Genomic DNA, 24602 nt, shown 5'->3' with positions numbered 1-24602 from the left:
CTATTCTTCTTGTAACTGCAATCCAAACATTGATAATCAATGGATCAATGTTAAGGAATCTTCTGACATTGATCCAGAAGTTTAAAATCTTTAGTACTGAAAGTTCCACAAGGGAATAAAGTAACATTCCCCTTTTCATTTCCTTGAAATTATAAAATTGACATCAGCAATGCATGTTTATATTGCACCCACAACACGATGAATCATCCCAATGCAGTTTCCTCAGATGTTATTAGTCAAAATGTAACATGAGTCACATCAGGAACTGCATGGGCAGTAGACAAACAAAAATCAACAGTTGTACACTAAGAATCACCCACAAGCCAGAGAGGTTGGATATTTTAAGTTGGTACACATGGATTTTCAGAAAGCTTTTGATAACATTCAACATTAATCGTTAGTATTTAAAATTATAACACATTGTATTGGGCAATGCATTGACAAGAACCACCTGGGAGACCACCAGGCGCTGTCGTCTAGCAGTCCGAAGAAGAGACTCAACCCGAATCATCACCCATCCATGTTCTCCAGAGATGCTGCCTGATCCGCTGAGTTACTCCACCACTTTGCGTCTATCTTGGTTATAAACCAGCATCTTCAGTTCTTTGTTTCTACATACACATTCTCTGGTTTGTATAAGAGAACCATTAAATATTTTACAGTTTGCAATGACACAAAATTGGATGGGATTATGAATTGTACAAAAAATGTGAAGAATTTTAAAAGGCATTTTAGATAAGAGTAAACAGGCAAAAATTAATGTAGAATAGCAGAGAGGCTTAAAGACAAAAATGCAGATTATAAACATAAGTAAATGTTTACTTTTACTGTTGGGGTAAAAGTTTGGGGGGTGAGGGGTGCTAACATGAATTTGCTATGTTTTCTTCTCTGAACCTCTGGTTTGTCAGTTTACAAGGTTTGATACCAGAACAGCTTTTGAAAATGTTAAACTTCACCATGGTTGAAATCCATGGCGAGGGAACGAAAATTAGTTTGACTTCCCCTTTGTCTGTAATGGCTCATCCACTGTTCTGTCATCTTTCTGCTCATCCAATAATATTTGTAAATGAGCAGAAAATTCCAAATATGGGGAAGAATGAAGTCATTATCTTCTGTTCTCATCACAAGCTCGGTTCACTACCATATCCATCGCTCTCCCTTGCATGTCAGAAACTGAGGCAAATTGTTCGACCATCACTCCCCAGCTCAGCACATTTGTTGGTGAAACTCTCATCCACATCGTAGATACTTTTAGACTTGACTACTTCCCAACAACAAAATAGTTTATTTTATTCTACTCACCAAAATTCTGCCATTCATATCTTAACTTTCATCATCGCATTCATTAATCATCCTTCTGAGAGTTGACATACTGTTGGAAAAAGAAAACAATTTTAAAATCCATTTACTTGCTTTATAATCTTGAGGGTCTTACCCCTCCCTCCCCCTCCCCAATCATTGGCCGTATAATCCTCTAAAATACACCCATCCACCAAATCTGCTTCCCAAACATTATCCAATGAAATTGACACATAGACCTCCTCCACTTGCCAAGCTTTGGAACTCTCTCCCTAAGGGCGTGCAGCGTAGGTTCACTAGGTTAATTCCCGGAATGGCGGGACTGTCGTATGTTGAAAGGCTGGAGCGATTGGGCTTGTATACACTGGAATTTAGAAGGATGAGGGGGGATCTTATTGAAACATATAAGATAATTAGGGGATTGGACACATTAGAGGCAGATAACATGTTCCCAATGTTGGGGGAGTCCAGAACAAGGGGCCACAGTTTGAGAATAAGGGGTAGGCCATTTAGAACGGAGATGAGGAAGAACTTTTTCAGTCAGAGGGTGGTGAAGGTGTGGAATTCTCTGCCTCAGAAGGCAGTGGAGGCCAGTTCGTTGGATGCTTTCAAGAGAGAGCTGGATAGAGCTCTTAAGGATAGCGGACTGAGGGGGTATGGGGAGAAGGCAGGAACGGGGTACTGATTGAGAGTGATCAGCCATGATCGCATTGAATGGCGGTGCTGGCTCGAAGGGCTGAATGGCCTACTCCTGCACCTATTGTCTATTGTCTATTGTCTAAGCCGCTGACTCTTGTTCCACTTAAAAGCTACATGTTTGACCAAGCGTTTGGCCATCTTCCCCCATTATATTCTAATACAACTTAGTGTCAACTTTATATATATATTAGTGTCAACTTTAGTTTGGTAGTAGTCCTGAATCAAGCTAGGATCTTTTTTCTGCATTACTAAATTGTTAAGTACCAAAAAGAAAGATAATTTAACAAATTAGCAGCGATTTGCATTTAAAACATAATATAGTTATGATAGTTACAGATAGTTGAACTGATTTTGATTGAGTAACATGGAACATGTCAACAAATTACCATTTCAGATAGGTTGAAATAAAATTTGGCTTTAAATTGTATTGATTTATATGCTGTCAACTCATTATGCAATTTTAGTATTTTTCAGCTTATACAGTAGTTATGTTGTCTTGGAATTAGTACATTTCACATTACAGAATTTAATGTTTTATTTACAATAAACCTCATGTGTAAATTATCTGCGCTCTGAATCACATGACTACCTGAACTTAGGGCAGTGGTAAAGAACCTGCCCAGATTTGTCAATGTCATAGTGCAAGGAGGAGCCCTGACACTGCTGTCTGGTTTAGTTTAGTTCAGAGATACAGCGCGGAAACAGGCCCTTTCGGCCCACGCCGACCACCGATCCCCATATATTAACACTATCCTACACACACTGGGGACAATTTTTACATTTACCAAGCCAATTAACCTACATACCTATACGTCTTTGGAGTGTGGGAGGAAACCAAAGATCTCGGAGAAAACCCACGCAGGTCACAGGGAGAACGTACAAATTCCGTACAAACAGCACCCATGGTCGGGATGGAACCTGGGTCTCCGGCGCTGTATGGCAGCAACTCTACCGCTGCATGGTATTGCAGCTGCAAAGGCCAGGTAAAATCAGTTTCCCACATTAGAACCTAATTAAAATCAAATCTGTACAAGGCTTATATTTTATGGTCTTCTATCAATTTATGAAACCTAAGATTACATTTAAAATGTATGCACAAATAAAATTATTTTTGGTCTTACTGACAAACTATACCAAACCTTTTTCATTGAAAGCACCAAAAAAACAATATTATTTAAAAATACATCTGAACAAAGTAATTTGTTATTTAGTAATTTAGTACTGAATCTTCCTTGGTTTTTCTAATCTTTTGACAATTTTGTGCACATTTTTGATCAGATTGCAAATTCCTATAAAATCAAAATTTGATTAGATTTTTGCATTCACATCATTTAGTGACCATTTATTTCCAAATATTTAACATTAAAAACTTAATGAAGCTCTACATAAAATCCATCTTCTGCAATCATTTCCTACTGAAGAGTATTTTACTACAATCCTTTCAAAAATATCCACATTTTATAATTGTGTACCTTAAAATGAAGAGTGGGTGCAATGTGGAAAAATAATAGTAGCTGTTCGGTCGGTCTTCAAATAAACTAGACAATAAAATCATCACTCTATCTACAGATTGACTGTGCACTTTTTATTTTGTGTCTCCATTCAAATAACAGGAACAGTGTTCATATATTTAAGTTAGCACTACAAAGGCCATGAAAATAAATGTTGTCATGCTGAAATAAAGGAAAGTAAACAAAAATGATAATTAAGAGAGGCATGCACAACCACTTCTTTGTTGAACATTATATTTACTGACAGATGTGCATAAATGTTGAAAGAAAAATCAATTCAGTTATACACTCCATCTATGACTGAACTATGAAATTAAAACATTTACCATTTTCTTTCAATTATAGCAATGACTTGCTTCTCAATTTGATTGCAATGGAATTTTTAACCATGTGCCATTCAAAACTACCAGCTAATTCAATTGGGCTTCTTAAATCCAAATTTATGGAGACAAGTACACCTTCACTGAGAACAATACCATCATTTAGAAAATAAACATTTAGATACTACCTCCCATTCCCTGATGCAAAATTGTATACCACAAGAAAAAATCATACAACTTCGCTGGGACTGTTTTTTACTGACTGACCCACAATGAAATACAGATGTGTTCTTGTTAATGCTGGCACGATTACAAATACTTTACACTTCCTTAAAACTGGGGCCACAGTACTTTGTTAACATGAACTACAAATTGTTGACTCACTCCATCAGCAGCATTAAAACTCTCAACAATAAATATAACCCCCAGTCAAGACTTCCACTTTGAATACTTTGAAAAAGACAAGCTCCACTGACAAATCAAACAGAGATTGTGAACCAGAAGTGTTGCCTGATGTTATAAGAGACAGCAAAAGAAAATTAAAGCATGCCAGGGTGTCAACTGGAGGTTAACGGCATCTGCACAATAGCACACAGGTATGGAAGCATCTCCAGCTGATCAACGTCGGGAGCTGGAAGTTGTTGATTTATGTAGGAAGCAATAAATTCACGGCTGCCGCAATTTCCAGAGAGTTTCTTCAGCGATCCAGTTCCAGTGCAAGCACAAACACACAGCAGACAGGAAGCTCCTGCCCACTTCTCAAAGAGATTTTATTTACATTACTGTAGAAATACACAGACTGCAAAATTCTGACTGCACAGATGAAACCTCACTTCTCTGAATTTAAGATCAATTGTCCATGAAACACCAGAGCCTTTCAACAAGTTAAAACCTATTGGTTGTTAATGCCGCTAGCCGATATATGTTTGTGCCAGATTTTAAGAATGGCTTTGTTCTACGAACTTGGATCTTCAGAAAGTTCTTCATCTGTATCTGGTGGAAAGAAGACATAAATTAGTTTGAAAAATTACTAATTGTGAATAACAGAACTGACATTTAAAACTGAGGTGAGAAAAAACTTTGTCACCCAGAGAGTTGTGAATTTGTGGAATTCTCTGCCAAATCGCTAGATGGATTTAAGAGAGTTAGATAGAGCTGTAGGGGCTAGTGGAGTCAAGGGATATGGGGAGAAGCCTGGCACAGGGTATTGATTGGGGACGATCAGCCATGATCACAATGAATGGCGGTGCTGGCTCAAAGGGCCGAATGGCTTCCTCCTGCACCTATTTTCTATGTTTCTATGTTCATTCTTCTATATTGACAAGTTCAACACTTCTTGCAATAAGATTACCTATAAACTAAACATGGTGACTTTATTTTGGATATGTTTTGTCTGACTTAATAATCACCTTATTTATTAATTTGATCTTTTTGTTTGGCTATGATGGCCAAAGAGCAGTAGTAAGGAGATGAAGATTAAAATTAGAGCACATGGTATTGGGGGTAGGGTGTTGACATGGATAGAAAATTGGTTAGCAGACAGGAAGCAAAGAGTAGGAGTAAACGGGTCCTTTTCAGAATGGCAGGCAGTGGCGAGTGGAGTGCCGCAAGGCTCGGTGTTGGGCCTCAACTGTTTACCATACATATCAATGATTTGGAAGAGGGAATTAGAAGCAACACCAGCAAGTTTGTGGATGACACAAAGCTGGGTGGCAGTGTGAACTGTGAAGAGGATGTTAGGAGGTTGCAGGGGGACCTGGACAGGTTGAGTGAGTGCGCAGATGCGTGGCAGATGCAGTATAATATAGATAAATGTGAGGTTATCTATTTTGGCGGCAAAAACAAGGAGGCGGATTATTTTCTCAATGGTCTTAGGTTAGGTAAGGGGGAGGTGCAGCGAGACCTGGGTGTCCTTGTACACCAGTCACTGAAAGTTGGCGTACAGGTACAGCAGGCAGTGAAGAAAGCCTTCATAACAAGAGGATTTCAGTATAGGAGTAAAGAGGTTCTTCTGCAGTTGTATAGGGCCCTGGTAAGACCACATCTGGAGTATTGTGTACAGTTTTGGTCTCCTAATTTGAGGAAGGACATCCTTGTAATTGAGGCAGTGTAGCGTAGGTTCACGAGATTGATCCCTGGGATGGCGGGACTGACATATGAGGAAAGATGGAAAAGACCAGGCTTGTATTCACTGGAGTTTAGAAGGATGAGAGGGGATCTTATAGAAACATATAAAATTATAAAAGGACTGGACAAGCTAGATGCAGGAAAAATGTTCCCAATGTTGGGGGAGTCCAGAACCAGGGGCCACAGCCTTAGAATAAAGGGGAGGCCATTTAAAACTGAGGTGAGAAGAAACTTTTCACCCAGAGAGTTGTGAATTTGTGGAATTCTCTGCCACAGAGGGCAGTGGATGCCAAATCACTGGATGGATTTAAGAGAGAGTTAGATAGAGCTCTAGGGACTAGTGGAATCAAGGGATATGGGGAGAAGGCAGGCACGGGGTATTGATTGGGGACGATCAGCCATGATCACAATGAATGGTGGTTTCTATGAAGTCCATCAGCAAATTAAGATAATTCAACGGAGACTGCAGATAGAGTTAGAGACAAGCTGGACCAAGACTCAGTTCAACACGCTCGGAACAAGAAATTACTAACATTGACATCGATAATCGAGTGGAAAGTAATGACACACAACAATGCAGCAGAAATTGCGACAAGGTGAATTATTTCCAAACCTTTAGTAAATGAGGTAAGAAAGGCAAAAGGGGTTTCAACAATGGCAGGAAAATGAAATACCAAATGCAAAGGTCTCTTATCAGAAAGAAGTGATCTTAGTAAATAATTTAGTCTCCAGCCAGAGCACAAAACAAAGAAACGGTTGATCCCAAGCAGTCAGATCTCAGAGAAAAGCATCAGTAAATGTAAAGTTTCCTGAGGAAGTAGAGCAAAATGGCTGATTAATATTAAATGGCAGGAATTCTACAGGATCCAGAACTTGATATTAGAACTGTCATAACTAGGCATTATAATCCAATAATCTGTTTATCTGAATCTGTTACTAGAGCTGCACAATATAATTTACCAACTTCCAGATGAAATCCCTGAACAACCGGAATATTTGCTGATCCTTCACTGTATATTTTGTGGATGTGAAAGAAAAGGTTTAATTGCCAACTGCATAAATCAGCCCTTGAATGCTTTAGCAAATTAGCAGGTTTCTTTGCAAAGTGACAAGATAAAGACTTTACATCAATGCAGCACTTCAACAACACGTTCGTTCCACAGGTTTCAAGACCAGAAAGGATCAGAACAAACTTTCGGTCTGTGAAATTAATGTGAAGTCTCCAAATGCCGAATGGATTATCTGCCAGATCACTTTAGTCCCAATACTTGCACAGAAAATGTAAACACAGTATTTTACTAATTACCATCTTCAAAGTCTTCCAAGTCCTGAGATTCTTTCAAGTCATCATCCTCCTCTTCAGCATTTTCAAGTTCCTTGGCTATTAACTGTCTTGCTAATTTGATATTCATGCCTTCGTTGTAATGCATTTTCCTCTTCATTTCAAACTGTTTCTTGTTTTCTTTAAAAAAACACAATATTTAAGTAAGCTTTATAGCCAGCAAGTAAACAGAACATTGTTACCATTTCATTCCAGATGTTGCCTGACCCAGAGTTCCCCAGAACTGTTTTTTTGCCCCTGAAACTTTCAGCAGCTCTTGACCAGATGCCACTTAACCCGTTTCCAGCATTTTTTGTTTTTATTCCAATTATTCCTACTCCTATCACAGGAAGGATGCGAAGGCTTTGGAGAGAGTGCAGAAGAGGTTTACCAGGGTGCCGTCTGAATTAAAGGATATTAGCTGCAAGGAGAAGTAGGATAAACTAAAATTATTTTCTCTCCCACTTAACCTATCTTCATCCTTTTGTGATCTCTATATTCTCTTCACAACCTACTTCCTTTGTGACATTGGCAAATTTAGGAACCAGCAATTCAAAAATCCCAATCCTCCGGATCATAAACAATATGTCCCCTGAAGCATTTAATAAGATGATACATTCTAAATTATTATGGGAAAAAAAACAACCCATGGTGTGGAAAGTAACATATTGGCACAGTTAGGGGATTTAGTGTCCTAAATTTGTTAATGACAAAGGAAGTCAGTCTGGTTTAGGAAAATCACTCACACTAGTGTAGTTGTCTCAGTTAACACTTGAGTATGTTATTTCAGTTTAGTTTATTGTCACGTGTACCGAGGTACAGTGAAAAGCTTTTGTTGCGTGCTATCCAGTCAGCAGAAAGACAATACATGATTATAATCAACTCATTTACAGTTTATAGATACATGATAAGGAAATAACGGTTATTGCAAGGTAAAGCCAGCAAAGCCCGATCAAGGATAGTCCGAGGGTCACCAGAGGTAGATAGAGATTCAGCACTGCTCTCTGGTGTGGTAGGATAATTCAGTTGCCCGAAAACAGCTAATAATGAATCATTTTTTAATGATCACTGTTCCTCAGAGCATTCTTTACAAATTAATTTTGTACTTCATACTTTACACCCAACATTGCAGAACAAAAAAAAATCACAATGCACCTTTTCCTAGTTGAGTCCATAACATTTGGTTCCAATGGTCTTGAATGCTTTGTATGAACTTGTCTCCAAAAGTATGTTATTGTCTTAACTTTGACACAAATCCCATTATTTCTCAATGAATAATGTGTGAAATTCTATTGTTAAGGATCCTATTCTCTACTCCCACCATCCCCTTTTCCTATTGCCATTCCTTATTGCTACCAAACCTGCATCATAAGGTCAGAAGGAATAGTAGAATTAGGCCGTTCAGCCCATCAAGTCTACTTCATCATTCAATCATGGCTGATCTATCTCTCCCTCCTAACCCCATTCTCCTGCCTTCCATACCTCTGACACCCGCACTAATCAAGAATCTATCTATCTCTGCCATAAAAATATCCACTGACTTGGCCTCTACAGCCATCTGTGGCAAAGAATTCCACTGATTCACCACCCTCTGACTACGGTAATTTCTCCTCATCTCCTTCCTAAAAGAACATCCTTCATTTCTGAGGCTATGACCTCTACTTCTAGATCTCCCACTAGTGGAAACATCCTCTGCACATCCTCTCTATCCTTTCAATATTCTGTGTTTTAATGAGCTCCCCCCCCCCCCCATTCTTCTAAACTCCAGCGAATAGAGGCCTAGTGCCGACAGATGCTCATCATAGGTTAACCTACTCATTCCTACTCATCATGAACAGGTATTGTAAAGTTTCAGAACTGACTATACTCTGAAGTTAAATAAAAGCTCAAAATAGTATAAATATGATTGGCTTACCTTGTTCCTCTGGTGATAATTCTTCCTCATCTTCACTGCTTTCTTCCTTTGGCTCAAAGATCTTGGGATTAATCCCCTCAGCTGCTGACAGCCTGAAAGGATGAAAAATTATTTCCAAGCATTATGTAATTTCAGGGACATTTAATGTTTCATGACCAGCAAAATACAGACTGAGGTTTATGCAAACTACCAAGACATTTTGCAAAGATATCTTTGCTCTCTATATGAGAGATCAGTTCTTGTCCATTTGGCTTTTTGGCTTTTTGTTAGGGTATCATTGTTTCCATTAGCAGCCCTCCAACTCCAGGCTCATTCAGCATCCATCAACGTGTAGAAAGGAACTGCAGTTTACACCGAAGATAGACACAAAATGTTGGAGTAACTCAGCGGGACAGGCAGCATCTCTGGAGCGAAGGAATGTGTAATGTTTTGGGTTGAGACCCTTCCTCAGACTGAGTCAGTATGAAGAAGGTTCCCGAACCAAAACGTCACCCCTTCCTTCTCTCCATAGATGCTGGCTGTCCCACTGAGTTACTCCACATTTTGTGTCTCTCATCAGCATCCTTCAATGTTCGATTAGATATCAATGCTGGATTGCAGCACCATTTGTACAGTAATCACAAAGTTACATTAAAGTCAAAGCCATTTCTCAGGTGTAACAGCTGGACAGGCAGCATCTCTAGAGAGAAGGAATGGGTGACGTTTCGGGTCGAGACCCTTGATGGAACGTTGCAAGTTATTAAAAAAAACAAATATCAGCATGTCATAAATAGCAGGAATAAGTTATAACCAGTGTTTTGACAATAACATAAAGAGCCAAAGCCAAATAATTCAAGTGTTTTTTCTTCTACAACCAATATATCAAACAACGTTTTAAAGAATGAAAAGGAATCCACATTGGTTTGTATAATCAACTCAAGGCTTGGGTTAAATCTCTCCCTGTAATGTAAATGTAAAAATGTAAAAAACCTTTATTGTCACTACACAAAGTACAGCGAAATTAAAGCAGTCCAGATGATGCAATCACACACAGCAGACAGTACAAAGGATAAACCTTTATCCATAACAAGCTAAACCTAATCTACTGAATTAAACAAACTGACCTTTAATACAATATAGACAAAACAATTACAATACGGTCAAGGCAGTGTATAGTGCAATCAAGACAGCAAGTTATTGCACAGCAATGAGAGCTAACATATTGCAAATGCCGGTTTTTTAAAAATAAAATAAATAATGTAATTAAATATAAGGTGCGGTCGGGTGTAACATGTAATAAGTTTAGCAAATGTTAAGCAATATAAGTGCAGTAGGATGTATACATGTATTAAATTGAGGCTTATGTTTTCTGACAAGTAACTGACAAAGTGTTCCGATCAGTTTCGTTCCTTCCATTCAGCTTTATGTGAGTGTCTGGCAGTGTTCAGCTCACGTATGACGCTGGGGTAGAAGCTCTTCTTGAGTCTATTAGTCCGTGATGTAATGGACCTGAACCGTCTACCAGAGGGCAGCAGTTGGAGCAGCTGATGACCAGGGTGGGAAGGATCCCTCAGGATGTTGGCTGCTCTGCTGAGGCAGAGGGCGGAGTAAAGTTCCTCTAGAGAGGGCAGTGGGCAACCAATGATTTTCTTTGCAGAGTTGATGACCCTCTGAAGGGCTTTCTTGTCTGCCTCTGAGCTGCTGGTGTACCACATAGAAATACAGTACGTCAGCACACTCTTGATGATGCAACGGTAGAAAGTCACTAGCAGCTGCTCTTGCAGGTTGTTCTTCCCAGATCATCACACAAACCAACCTCCCTTCCATTGAATCCATTTATATCTCACCCTGCCTCGGCATGGCCAGCAGCATAAACAAGAAAGAGTCGCACCCTGGCCACTCCCTCTTCCATCCTCTCCCATCAGGCAAAAGGTACAGAAGTGTGAAAATACACATCACCAGATCCAGGGACAGTTTCTTCCCAATTGGTATCAGGCAAGTGAATCATCCTACCACAACCAAATCTACCTCTTTGATGATCTACCTCGGACTATCCTTGATCGGACTTTGCTGGCTTTACCTTGAACTAAACGTTATTTCCTTCTCTTGTATGTGTAATCTGTAAATGGATCGATTGTAATCATGTATTGTCTTTCTGCTGACTGGTTAGCATGCAACAAAAGTCTTTCACTGTACCTCACTGTACAGTCTTTCACTGTAACTGAACTGAGTTATCTGCTACACTCCTGATCTGCCCTGGAGATGGCGGAGGGCATTGATGAGAGATGCCGCTCACAAAACACACAGCCTCTGTCCTGATCTAGTAGCCACAATGCATTGATTGGCTAGTGCAATGTAGCTTACGGCCAGCAGAGACATCCGCACCCCAGCCCCAAAATTGGGTGTTGGGAACGCTGTCGAATGTCAAAGAGAACTGGCCCATCATTCGGTCACAATTAACCTGTGGAGATTGGTGGTTACATACCTTGAATTCTCATCCATCTGTTACCGCAGATCTCATGACTTTAGCCAACAGATGACATTTTTAAATAACCAAATCTTCCAATGGAAGCAAACAAGTTGCGTGTAGAATATGACTTGTCAACTGCACAAGCAGTGTAACACCTGGATTTACAATGTACCTGCACAGTGGGACCTTGTCAGGAGAATGCAGGAAGTGCTCACCTGCTCAAATAGCATCAATGAGTCGAGAAACAGACAACTTATTTTGCATCAAGGGTTTTTTGCCTGAAGGCTGCAAGACCAGATGGAATGTGTGTGATTGGACCAACCCGATCACATAAACCCCCGCTGCTCCCATTCTCCGGTTCTGACAGAAGGTCCTTGACATGGTGTCACACAGCCTGGCCCTTTGGCCCAACTCGCCCATCCCATGTTATTACTCTTGAACCACTTCCACTGATGCTGCTTCACCTCATCACCACTTCCCACGTTGTTTTTTAAAATTATTTTTCAACAACTACAGGTATTTTGCTCCAACCAGTTAAATTTTATCTTGTTCTGCCCAAATATATTCCTGCTATACAGAAAACAATTACACAATTAATCTCAACCCATCTTTTATCTTTAAAGGTCAGAGTCATATGTACATGTAGTATATAAAGCCACAACATTATAGAACATAGAACAGTACAGCACAGGACCAGGCCCTTCAGCACACAATGCTTGTGCTGAACATGATGCCAAAACCAACTCATATCTGCCTGCACATAATGCATATCCCTCCATTCCCTGCATATCCACGTGCCTATCCAATAATCTCTTAAATGCCATTGTGGCATCTGCCTCCACCACTACCCCTGGCAATATTCTCCAGGCACCCAGCACCCTCATCCTACTATGAAACAAATGAACATATTTCAGCATAAATGCACTCACTTTTTTGCTAGTATTTCTGCAGTAATGTTGATGTTTGTTTCCGAGTCACTCATTTCAGCTTCGTCATCATCATCATCACCTATTATCCTGGGCAAAGAAAACATTAAAAATTAATGGCAAGATTTTATTTCCTCTATTAACTCAACCTAAACATTAGACTAACAATGTTTGTGCAAAGCAAATGGGTTGGAAGTAATTTATTTTGAGCATTAGCACAATTGCAGATCATTATTAATACAAACAATTGTTCAATACAGATACGAGAACAAATGAAACACGTACAAATATTTAGTACAAAGAAAATATGGCTAGAAAAGCTTTAAGCCAAAGATAAAATCTAATTATCCATATTTCAGCTATTTTATATTCTATATTACCCACAAGTGATTTCTGCCTAAGACAGCAAGAAATTGGTAACCTTAACACTACAGTAACGTAACACTATACAGTAAACCCTCGCTATAATGGACCACACTGTGGGTGGGAGGGGAGAGATGGTGTCCATTATTACATATTGTCCACTATTAGTAGTAATGTACATTACTAGTGGAAACGCAGCCAACAGGCATACACTACACAATAAACAACAAAGAACACACTGCACAGTGGCGCCATGGTAACGTTGCTACCTCACCGCGCCAGAGACCAAGGTTCAATCTTTACCTCGGGTGCTCCTTGTCCACCAAGATGTTACATCTAAGCTAGTCTTATTTGTCCACATTTGACCCATATCCCTCTGAACCTTTCCTATCCTCCAGGTACTCGGGTCTCCTCCCACCTTGCGGAGACGTGCAGGTTTGTGCTTTGGTCCGTCCCTGTGGGTTGTATGGCTGCAGATCGCCGGTGGAGCCACCACCTTACAGCGCCGGGACCCAGGTTCGATCCTGGCCCAGGTCCCGGGAGCTCTGGTTCTATCTTACACACTGCAGTGTATGGGGTGTAGCCGATGTGTCGAGGTGTCTGGGGGGGCGAGGCCCATGCGGTCACGGGGTTGGCCCGGGGCTCTGGCGCAGTGGGGCAGCCACTGCTGTGGTTCGGAGGCCAGTTGGGTTGCGGCCTGCATATCTTGTGGAGGGCTGGGGAAACCCACGCTGTTACAATGTCTGTGTCTTTACAATGTGGGAGGAAAGATAGAACCCCTGCGGTAGGTGTATCCTACACGCTGTGAATTGTCCCTAGTGTAGGACAGAACTAGTGTACGGGTGATCAATGGTCAGCGCGGACACGGCATTCCCATGCTATCTCTCTAAACTAAATTAAGCTAAAATGGTTCATAAACAGCATTCACTACATCCACCTGGTGGTCATTCCATGAAACAACAAACCCAGTCAACAACACATTTGGTCCGCTATAACCAAAATCGTTTAGGAAACATAGAAAAATGAAGAGGTCCGTTAAAACAAGTGTTTACTGTATTCTCCACTACTAGTCATACTTGCGCATGGTTTGATTGTACTCATATATAATATGATTTGACTGGAGAGCACACAAGCAGAAGCTTTTCACTGTATATAATAGTAAACCAATTTTTTCACAAAATGTTGGAGTAACTCAGCAGGTCAGGCAGCATCTCAGGAGAGAAGGAATGGGTGACGTTTCGGGTCGAGACCCTCAACGTCAGTACCAATGACACAGCAAGCTCCCTGGACCCCACTGACCTATTGAACAGATAACCGGTTTATTGCTGGCTGAGCATTAAGTTTTGGCCACGACAGAGGGCAACATATTCCCAGACCAATACCAATTCTTCTGAGAGACACGGATGCAATGTACCTCACACGATGCTCCCATTAGGGACTTGACCACCAAACATTCAAACAATCGCCTCTTTTAAAACACCAAATGACCACATATTTTGTTTGCAGTTTCCAGTTTCAATAATTCCCATTATGTGAATATTAAAAGCTGTTTACATGCAGTTCCCAGTTTACAAATGCTTGTTTACGTACAGCACGTGCATGTGAAAGCATTTGGGCGACTGGCAGGATGAATTAGCCAGCTGCAGTTTCTTCACACAAGCTTGAATTTTGCCACATTGGACCCAGGAATACATCCGAGTTAACCTGCTGACGTCCATTTTGTGAATCCTATCTGGAGACATGCTGCCCGAGGCAGCAGTAGTGTCCTTTTTAAAATGGCCAATAGTATTTAAAACCTTGATTGCAGTAAAACCATTTAAAATAATATCATTATTGGGTGGGGATAGGCAGAAGCTAAATTTGTTAATATCAGGGTTATTATTGAGAATGGCAAAATACTTCTCCTAGTTATCTATTTCCACAGGACAACCCACCTGTGTAAGTATATTCTGCTGGAAGGAGTTCTGATCATGGCCGCATTTCTGACTTGTGACCTGTTCGGGTTCCGAACAGTTCTCAGGAACAGATTCCTGCTGTAACCTGGAGCAGCTGTATTTTGTTTCTTTTGAAGATACAAAGATATTTACAGAACAAGCAGCATGCTGCTCAAGGAGGAGTTCAATCATTCAAAGTGTAAATGGATATAGTAGACTGAAGCTAGTGATAGTTCTCCTTCGTTTTAATTACAAGGCTCATTGAATGGCTTCTTATTGGGAAAGCAAATCAATCTCCCTGCTAAGGAGCTGATCTCAACCCACCACTAGTTAGGGAGAGAGTGCATCTAATACAGAACCACCAGGGAAACAAATCTGCTACTAAATGTAAAGTGAACCCTGAACGGGTAAAAGTCAACTGTGGGAGAGTTTGGGCTGTCAATCAGCGAAAAAATACCTGTTAATATACATCATCCTTGTATTTTAAATTTAGTTTCTCCCTGCCGCACGAAAGGATCAGTTTAAGAGTGTTTATTACCTCTAGTTGGCACACTAGACATGTAACCTTTCAAAGGTTCCCAATTCCTCAGTCTACGAACGATCTCAACTACACTTCTTCCCATCCTGCTTCCTGCAAAGACTCTCTCCCCTACTCCCAAATCCTCCTTCTACACATACCAGTACATCCGAGATGTCCTCATTCTTTAGTGAACAGGGGTTCCCCTCTTCCGCAACTCCCTAGTTAACTCATCCCTTTCCCACCCAAACCACCCCCTTCACAGGTACCTTACCCTGCAACCACAGGAGATGCAACACCTGTCCTTATACCTTCTCCCTCGACTCTGTCCAGGGATCTCGACAGTCCTTTCAGGTTAGGCAGAGGTTCACTTGCACCTCCTCCAACCTCATCTACTGTATCTGTTGTTCAAGATGTGGACTCTCATACATCGGCGAGACCAAACGCAGACTGGGCGATCGTTTCGCTGAACACCTTCGCTCAGTCTGCTTGGACCTACCTGATCTCCCAGTTGCTATAAAACTTTAATTCCCCTTCCCATTCCCACACTGACATTTCTGTCCTAGGCCTCCTCCATTATCAGAGTGAGGCTAAACACAAATTGGAGGAACAGCATTTCATATTTTGCTTGGGCAGCTTACAGTCCAGTGGTATGAATATTGATTTCTCTAACTTCAAGTAACCCCTGCATTCCCTCTCTCTCCAACCACCCCCCCCCCCCCCACCCAAGTCTTTCATTTACAACTAGCTACAGCTATGCTACCTCTCCAGAGATGCTGCCTGTCCTGCTGAGTAACTCCAGCTTTTTGTGTCTTCTTTCAAAGGTAGGTATTGCTCACTTTATATTTTAGTGTTTTTACCTTCAGCAAATATTTTAGTATATCTTAGTGATTTCTCTTAATTCTGAAAGCACTGGAATTTGTAAATTCAAACATGAATCAATTTGCAAAGTTGCCTAGTGCCAACAGTAAAATAAATAATTAATGGCTCTTTACATCTTTAAGGCTTCTGCTTAGCCTATCATACCGTCAAAAGTAAACATAAAATACAACACTAATCTGGCACACTGAAGTACAGGATGTAAAAGTGGGAAATGTAATCAGCGATGTTTGCCAAACTGTTGAATCACAGTTAAGCATCCATTCATGCTGCAACTATGAGAAAAATGGCAAATGTCATTTCTTCATTTACCTGTGGTACGGTGTACTGGGCTCATCGATTTTCATTAGACCATAGTCCTTTCCTTCGGGGTGATAAGTAGCAAGAATGTTCATTTCATCCCATTTCTGGGACTTTTTACTGCAAAAGGATGAAGTTAATGTTACATACCTCAAACCATAAGAAGTTGGCCACTGACAGCAGCTAGCTTCCATTCCATATCTAAATTGGGAAGACTGACTAACTAAAATACATCAAAGGGGCAGCAGTAAAGGCCAGGGACAATTAAATGTCAGTATTAAGAGGAGTGCAGATATTTGGGGATGTTAAAGCCAAAAGAGATGATATCATAATCTCAAGGGGGTTGGGTATTGACATGGATAGAGAAATGGTTGGCAGACAGGGAGCAAAGAGCAGGGATTAACGGGTCCTTTTCAGAATAGCAGGCAGTGACTAGTGGGGTGCCACTAGGCTCAGAGCTGGAGCCCAGTTATTTACAGTATACATTAACGATTTAGATGAAGGAATTAAATGTAACATCTCCAAGTTTGCGGATGATACAAAGCTGGGTGGCAGTGTGAGCTACGCTGAGGATGCTATAAGGCTGCAGGGTGACTTGGATAGGTTGGGTGAATGGGCAGATGCAGTATAATGAAGATAAATGTGAGGTTATCCACTTTGTTTGCAGGAACAGGAAGGCAGATTATTATCTGAATGGTGCCAATTAGGAAAAGGGGAGGCGCAACGAGACCTGGGTGTGCTTGTACATCAGTCACTGAAAGTAAGCATGCAGGTACAGCAGGCAGTGAAGAAAGCTAATGGCATGTTGGCCTTCTTTGCGAGAGGATTTGAGTTTAGGAGTAAGGAGATCCTACTTCAGTTGTACAGGGCCCTGGTGAGACCACACCTGGAGTATTGTGTACAATTTTGGTCTCCTAATTTGAAGAAGGATATTATTGCTATTGAGGGAGTGCAGCGTAGGTTCACCAGGTTAATTCCCAGGATGGCGGGACTGACATGTGATGAAAGAATGGGTCAATTGGGCTTGTATTCACTGGAATTTAGAAGGACGAGAGGGGATCCTATAGAAACTTTTCTTAAAGGATTGGACAGGCCAGATGCAGGAAAAATGTTGAGGAAGTCCAGAACCAGGGGTCACAGTTTAAGAATAAGGGGTAGGCCATTTTAGGATTGAGATGAGGAAAAACTTCTTCACCCAGAGAGTAGTGAATCTGTGAAATTCTCTGCCATAGAAGGCAGTGGAGCGAATTCACTGGATGTTTCCAAGAGAGAGTTAGATTTAGCTCTTAGGGCTAAAGCGATCAAGGGATCGGGAGTTAAAAAAGTAGGAATGGGGTACTGATTTTAGATGATTAGCCATGATCATATTGAATGGCGTTGCTGGCTCGAAGGGCCGAATGGCGTACTCCTGCACCTATTTTTCTATGTTTCCATAATAAGGTGACAGATTTTTTCAGAGATTTGAAATAAAGTGATTATTTTAAATTAGGATGCCAATATTTCTAATTTCTAAGTGTAAGGGTTATGGGGAGAAGGCAGGAGAATGGGATTGCAAGGGATAGATAGATCGGCCATCATTGAATGGTGGAGTAGACTTAATGGACCGAATAGCCTAATTCTGCTCCAAGAACTTATGAATATGAGGATTTAATTTGAGCCAAAACTGGGACAGAAGAAACTAGAGCAATGTTATGTTTAAATAGGGCAACATGGAAAACAAAAGCAAGGATGAAGGTTTCAGCAGCAAATGAATTGAGACAGAGGCAGATATTATACCACTGTTTCATAACAAGGGTGAGAGGGGATCTTATTGAAACATATAAGATTATTAAGGGATTAGACACGTTAGAGGCAGGAAACATGTTCCCAATGTTGGGGCTGTCCAGAAACAGGGGCCACAGTTTAAGAATAAGGGGTAGGCCATTTAGAATGGAGATGAGGAAAAACTATTTTTAGATTTAGAGATACAGCGCAGAAACAGGCCCTTCGGCCCACCGGGTCTGCGCCGCCCAGCGATCCCCGCACATTAACACTATCCTATACCCACTACGGACGATTTTTACATTTACCAAGCCAATTAACCTACGTACCTGTACGTCTTTGGAGTGTGGGAGGAAACCGAAGATCTCGGAGAAAACCCACGCAGGTCACGGGGAAAACGTACAAACTCCGTACAGACGGCGCCCGTAGTCAGGATCGAACCTGAGTCTCCGGCGCTGCATTCGTTGTAAGGCAGCAACTCTACCACTGCGCCACCGTGCTGCTGAGAGTTGTAAATCTGTGGAATTCTTTGCCTCAGAAGGCAGTGGAGGCCAATTCTTTCAAGAGAGAGCTAGATAGAGCTCTTAAAGATAGCGGAGTCAGGGGGTATGGGGAGAAGGCAGGAACAGGGTACTGATTGTGAATGATCAGCCATGATCACATTGAATGGCGGTGCTGGCTCTAAGGGCCAAATGGCCTATTCCTGCACCTATTGTCTATAACATTGATGTGATCTAATCATCTCAATTGTCACAAGACTTCAGACTTCACCCCATAGCAGCATTTTGGTCCAGCCCTGCTGCCACTCCTGACCGATAAAAGATGAAGAAGCCACGTGCTAAATCAAGGCAACAAACTCCAGATACTGGCACCTAAGTAAAACACAACATGCTGGAGGAACTCAACAGGTCTGATGAAAGGTCCCAACCAGAAACAACACCTGTCCATCTTCTCCACAGATACAGCAACAAGGAATGGCTGATGCATGTTTACAAAAAAAGTACTGGGGTAACTTAGCAATGTCAGGCAGCATCTCTGAAGAACATGGACAGGTAATGTTTCACCTGCATAGATGATGCTTGACTGGCCGAATCCCTCCAGCATTTTGTGTTTTGCTAAAAAAAAGTTTTTGGAAACAGAGTGTCCTCACTGAAATTCCAGAACCCACAGAATACATGGATCACAAATCCATGATCACATTGAGCAGCAGAGATTGGGAGGATGTGAGGGAGTCTCAAATACTGCAATCATAACCTTCTCCAGAGGAGCTGTTGGATGGTGTTGATCACAGAGGAGGCTTCCTACAGTCAGCTGTGGACAAATCACTGAAATCACCCTCCCCAGGGTCCCATCCCTGCTCCTAACACCCCATAATCTTCATCTTCCACTCCCCAGAGTATTATGGCCATGTCATGTGATAGAATTAAGAGTAGAATTGGGCCATTCGGCCCATCAGGTCTACTCCACCATTCAATCATGGCTGATCTATCTCTCCCTCCTAACCCCATTCTCCTGCCTTCTCCCCACAATCTCTGACAACTGTATTAATCAAAAACCGATCTCTGCGTTAAAAATATCCACTGAATAACTGAGACCCATCGCTCCCCCAATCCCCTCTCTCCCCTCCCCCCTTCCCCCCCCCCCCCCCGGGCTCTGTCCCGACCACCCCAGCCAGGGTCACGTCCCCGTCACCCCTGGATCCCGTCCCTCCCCCCAGGGCCCTGTCGCTGCCACCCCAGGGTACTACTACAGGAGTTGCACCTTGAGCTACAGGTACGCAGGTACAGTGGACATGATTGCTGTGGAAGAAGCCCACAGAATCACAGAGCGCAGGAACGACGTCTACCTGATTATTTCCACCATCAGCCCCAGACAGTCTGGGGCAATTTGCACTAAAACCCTCCTCACTCTGCAGACACTCTAGCGGTGTCCGGTAGGCAGGAGTCGGGACCCGCAGCATGGGAATCCGCATCCCGGGGATCCGGGCGGGTGACGAGGGCCTCTGCCTCCACGCTCGGTAACCCGGCCCCGGTGAGGCCGCCTGGGGCTGCCAGAGCCCCGGGGCGGGGTGGGGCGGGCTCGGTGCCGCCGCTGACCCGGTCAGTCCCAGTGCCGGGCCCTCACTCACTTGTACTCCTCGTCCTCGTCCTCCTCGGTCGTCAGCTCCATCACCGAGTCGTGCCGGCTCTGCGCCGACCGGCTGCTCTTCAGGATCCCTTTGAGGGGAGCGGACATGGCGGCCGCTGCGTCTCGATCACTCGCTCGCTCGCTCGGGCTCCGGGTCTCCGCTGTCCCCGCGCTCCCACCCTCTCTCCCTCCGCCCAGCGTTGCCCGTCACCGCGCTCCCTCCCTCTCTCTCTCTCTCTCTCTCTCCCTCCGCCCGGCGTTGCCCGTCACCGCGCTCCTCCCATCGCCCGGCGTTGCCCGTCACCGCGCTCCTCCCACCGCCCGGCGTTGACCGTCACGTTACGTCACATCACCCCGCCCCGCGGGGGCGCGCACGCACCACCCGCCTGCGGGAACGCGCGAGCCGTCGCATTGTGAGGCACCGGAAGTGCGGCGCGGCCAATGGGAGAGGGCGGGACAGCGGGGTGAATGACGGCTGGCCGTTGCCAGGGAGCGGGTGTGGAGGTTGGGTTGCCAACTGTCCCGGATTACCCGGGACATCCCGTATATTGAGCTAATTGGTTTGTCCCGCCCTTGTCCCGTATTTGACTGCTACTACTCTGTAATCACCAGAGGGCACGTTTACAGACAAATGCTTGATCTGCACGAGATAACCACTTATGAGGTGTTTGAGCAGTAATCAACCAGAACCGACCTGATCTCCCGGTGGCTGAGCACTTCAACTCCCACTCCCAGTCTGACCTTTCTGTCATGGACCTCCTCCAGTGTGACAGCGAGGCCCACCGTAAATTGGAGGAACAGTAACTCATATTTCGCTTGGGCAGTTCACACCCCAGCGGTATGAACATTGACTGCTCTAACTTTAGATAGCTCCTCTGTCCCTCTCTTCCCCTTCCCAGCTCTCCCACTGTCTGGGAGAAGGCAGGCACAGGTTACAGATTGTGGATGATCAGCCATGATCAAAATGAATGGCGGTGCTGGCTCAAGGGGCCAAATGGCCTCCTCCTGCACCTATTTTCCATGTTTCTATGGTTACGACGAAGCCCCAAAGTTCAAAATGAAGATGCTTCAGTGGAAACAGGACAGCTTTTTTGGATACCAGACCAAGCAGCTGATGGACCAACAAGTGCCAGCACAAAGGTCCAAGCAGCAACAGGACTTTGTGAACTTCTACGACTCTGTCATTAAATACATTGACATGTGCTTTGATTTCTCGGCAGAAAATGTAACGATGAAACTGAAACCGATCGGCCTCTATGAGGAGCTCTACTTCAATGACCTGGACCAGGTGGTGGCTGCCCTAAAACTGACAGTCAGTCAATATGGACCAACTCTATGAAGAGTTTTGTGCTAGCCGGGAGGAAATAGAGAAAGCCAGACCGGATACCACAAAATCCACCAGTGAGAAGTGAGTGGCAGTTTTCCAAAACTTAGGGAAAGCCAACTTGATCAACTTGTTCAGGATTGTCTCGTTTGTCCTCAGTGTGCCAGGCTCAAATTCCTTTGTAGAGAGGATCTTCTCTCTGATGTCCATTAAATTGTCAGACTCAAGAAACAGATGCAGCACAGAGCTGATCAAAATTCAACTTCAAATATCTGTGAACTGTGACTTGTCATGTGAGGACTTCACTCTGGCTGTGCAAAAGGACAAAGGACTGCTTGAATCAGTCATGAGCAGCAAGAAATATCCATGGAAAAAAGTAGACTTGGTGAGTCCCCTCTCTTCCTCTTGTGCAGTGATTATATGTCTACTCTACAGGCACATGCAGATAGGGTTATTTGGTGTTATTCCATGTCTGACTGGTAGTCAGATTAAGCTCTGTATTATCCTTTGTTATAATTTGGTGTTGTTTCATATATGACACTGAAGATATGTATACATGGTTCATATATTAGATTTGTTTACCTATTCGGGGTTGTTATTTTTTTCTCTCTCTCTCTTTTGAAAAAGTCCCTGTTACCATCTGCTAGCTGCCAGCCCCCTCCGTTAATTCATCCCGGGCCCGCACCTTACCCACACCGCCATGGCATGCCACCTTTTGTCCCTTATTTGCGATTGAGAAAGTTGGCAACCCTATGTGGAGGGGAGGAACTGCAGGTGCGGCTTTACACTGAGAATAAATACAGAGTGCCGGAGTAACTCAGCGGGACGGGCAGGATCTGTGGAGAGAGGAATGGGTGATGCTGCGGGTCGAGACCCTTCTTCAGACTGTGAGTCAAAGAAGAGGGAGACGGAGATAAGGAAGGGCAAGGTGTGAAAAGGAGACATCAAAGGGAGGGGGTCGAGGATTAAGGACAAAGTAGAATAGATCATTGTGAGCTGGGAGAAGGTGACAACGGAGCAGACCGAGATAAAATGTAATCAGGACAATCAGAGTGTCAGAGAACTAGGAAACGGGAGAGAAGGAGAGAGAGGGAAAGCAAGGGCTACTTGAAGTTAGAGAAGTCAATGTTCATGCCGTAAACTGCCCAAGCGAAATATGAGGTGCTGTTCCTCCAATATGCGCTGGGCCTCACTCTGACAATGGAGGAGGCCCAGGACAGAAAAGGCAGATTGGGATCGGGAGGGGGGGTTAAAGTGCTGAGCAACTGACAGATCGTTATAAGCGGGTGTAGGGTGGGCTCGGCCTGGCGGTCACCATGGAGTGGGTGTAGAGTGGGCATGGCCTTCACCATGGAGCGGGTGGAGGGTGGGCAGGGAGTGAGCACCCTGTCACTCCCACCCTCACCTACAATGATGCCTGCATTCGGGGTATTAACTCCAGAGACACAGTGTATAGGATTCTGAGCACTTGAGGGCATAGCCTCAGAATAACAGGACGTACCTTTAAAGTGGGGATGAGGAGGAATTTCTTTAGTCAGAGGGTGGGTGAATCTGTGGAGTTCATTGCCACAGGCGGCTGTGGAGGCCAAGTCGTTGGGTGTCTTTAAAGCAGAGATTGACAGACTTTTGATTAATAAAAGTTATGGGGAGTAGGCAGGAGAATGGGATCAAGAGGGAAAGATCGATCAGCCATGATTAAATGGTGGAGTAGACTTAATGGGCTAAATGGCCCAATTCTGCTCCTGTCATTGGCATGTTATTCAAGGCGACGTCTGTCTCCAGAGCAGCCTTGTTGGTATCACTGCAAGCCTATCAAAGGTGAACCAGTCTAAAGGTCAATGCAGGTTTAACCTCGGAGCTTTATCACATGAAACAAAACAATAATTTACAAATTAAAATTTTATTGAATTATGCATACATCAAAATACATTAACTTAATTGCCTTTATGAATCAATGAACTATCATTCCCAGAATCAACCGGAAAATAAGCATCTTATGTTTATAAGTACCTTCAGCATTGAATAAACTGTCACAATAAAATGAACAACATCCAAACAAAGTCGATGCCACAAGACACACATGGAACATAGCCAACTACTAAGGATAATTTAAATAATTATATGCATAGGATGCTGACCAAAAATGTCAATCCCTTTGAAAGCAATTTGTTGTACTGAGCAGATATGAACACAGTTGTTGGATATTTTGTCTTTAAAATTGGCTTCTATTTGAACCATTGAGTCTACTGCAAACTTGTCCTTCTGAAATTAATGAGAGTGTACAAGTGCTAAAAACGCTAATGGTTTCCCAGATAACTTGTGTGTCAGTAGATTAACTTCAGCCAAATGGGTCATCAATGCCTTTTAGGGTGCCATGGGTTTATGGGGAGAAGGCAGGAGAATGGGGTTGAGAGGGAGAGATAGATCAGCCATAATTGAATGACAGGGTAGACTTGATGGGCCGAATGGCCTAAGTCTGCTCCTCTAACTTATGTACTTTAGGAAAAGATGTCATTCAACCCTGTGCAGGTTGCGTGTGACTTCCAGTCTGATTTGTCATCAAGTGTAGGAAGGAACTGCAGATGCTGGTTTACACCGAAGATAGACACAGAATGCTGAAGTAACTCAGCAGGACAGGCAGTACATCTGGAGAGAAGTCTGCTGACTTGTTAACATGCAACAAAAAGCTTTTCACTGTACCTCGGTAACATAAGTTAGAGGAGCAGACTTAGGCCATTCGGCCCATCAAGTCTACTCTGTCATTCAATTATGGCTGATCTATCTCTCCCTCTCTGCCTTCTCCCCATAAACCCATGGCACCCTAAAAGGC

General features: G+C 43.0%; 1 protein-coding gene across 1 annotated transcript; it reads right to left on the bottom strand.

The window, feature by feature from the left end:
- Window positions 1-3568: 3568 nt before the first annotated feature.
- On the bottom strand, window positions 3569-20678 carry ppp1r2 (protein phosphatase 1, regulatory (inhibitor) subunit 2). Its single transcript, XM_078410896.1, has 6 exons — window positions 20450-20678; window positions 16573-16680; window positions 12571-12657; window positions 9193-9284; window positions 7263-7418; window positions 3569-4822 (listed from the first exon to the last, which is right to left on the bottom strand). Exons 1-6 carry the CDS (start codon window positions 20554-20556, stop codon window positions 4785-4787), a joined length of 588 nt encoding a protein of 195 aa, XP_078267022.1. The 5' UTR covers window positions 20557-20678; the 3' UTR covers window positions 3569-4784.
- Between the last annotated feature and the right edge of the window lie 3924 nt (window positions 20679-24602).

This window comes from Rhinoraja longicauda, chromosome 13 (assembly GCF_053455715.1).
Source record: "Rhinoraja longicauda isolate Sanriku21f chromosome 13, sRhiLon1.1, whole genome shotgun sequence".
In the NCBI taxonomy this organism is placed as follows: Eukaryota; Metazoa; Chordata; class Chondrichthyes; order Rajiformes; family Arhynchobatidae; genus Rhinoraja; species Rhinoraja longicauda.
The sequence above is the reverse complement of the archived record's forward strand: the minus strand, read 5'-3'. Positions and strand labels throughout refer to the sequence as shown.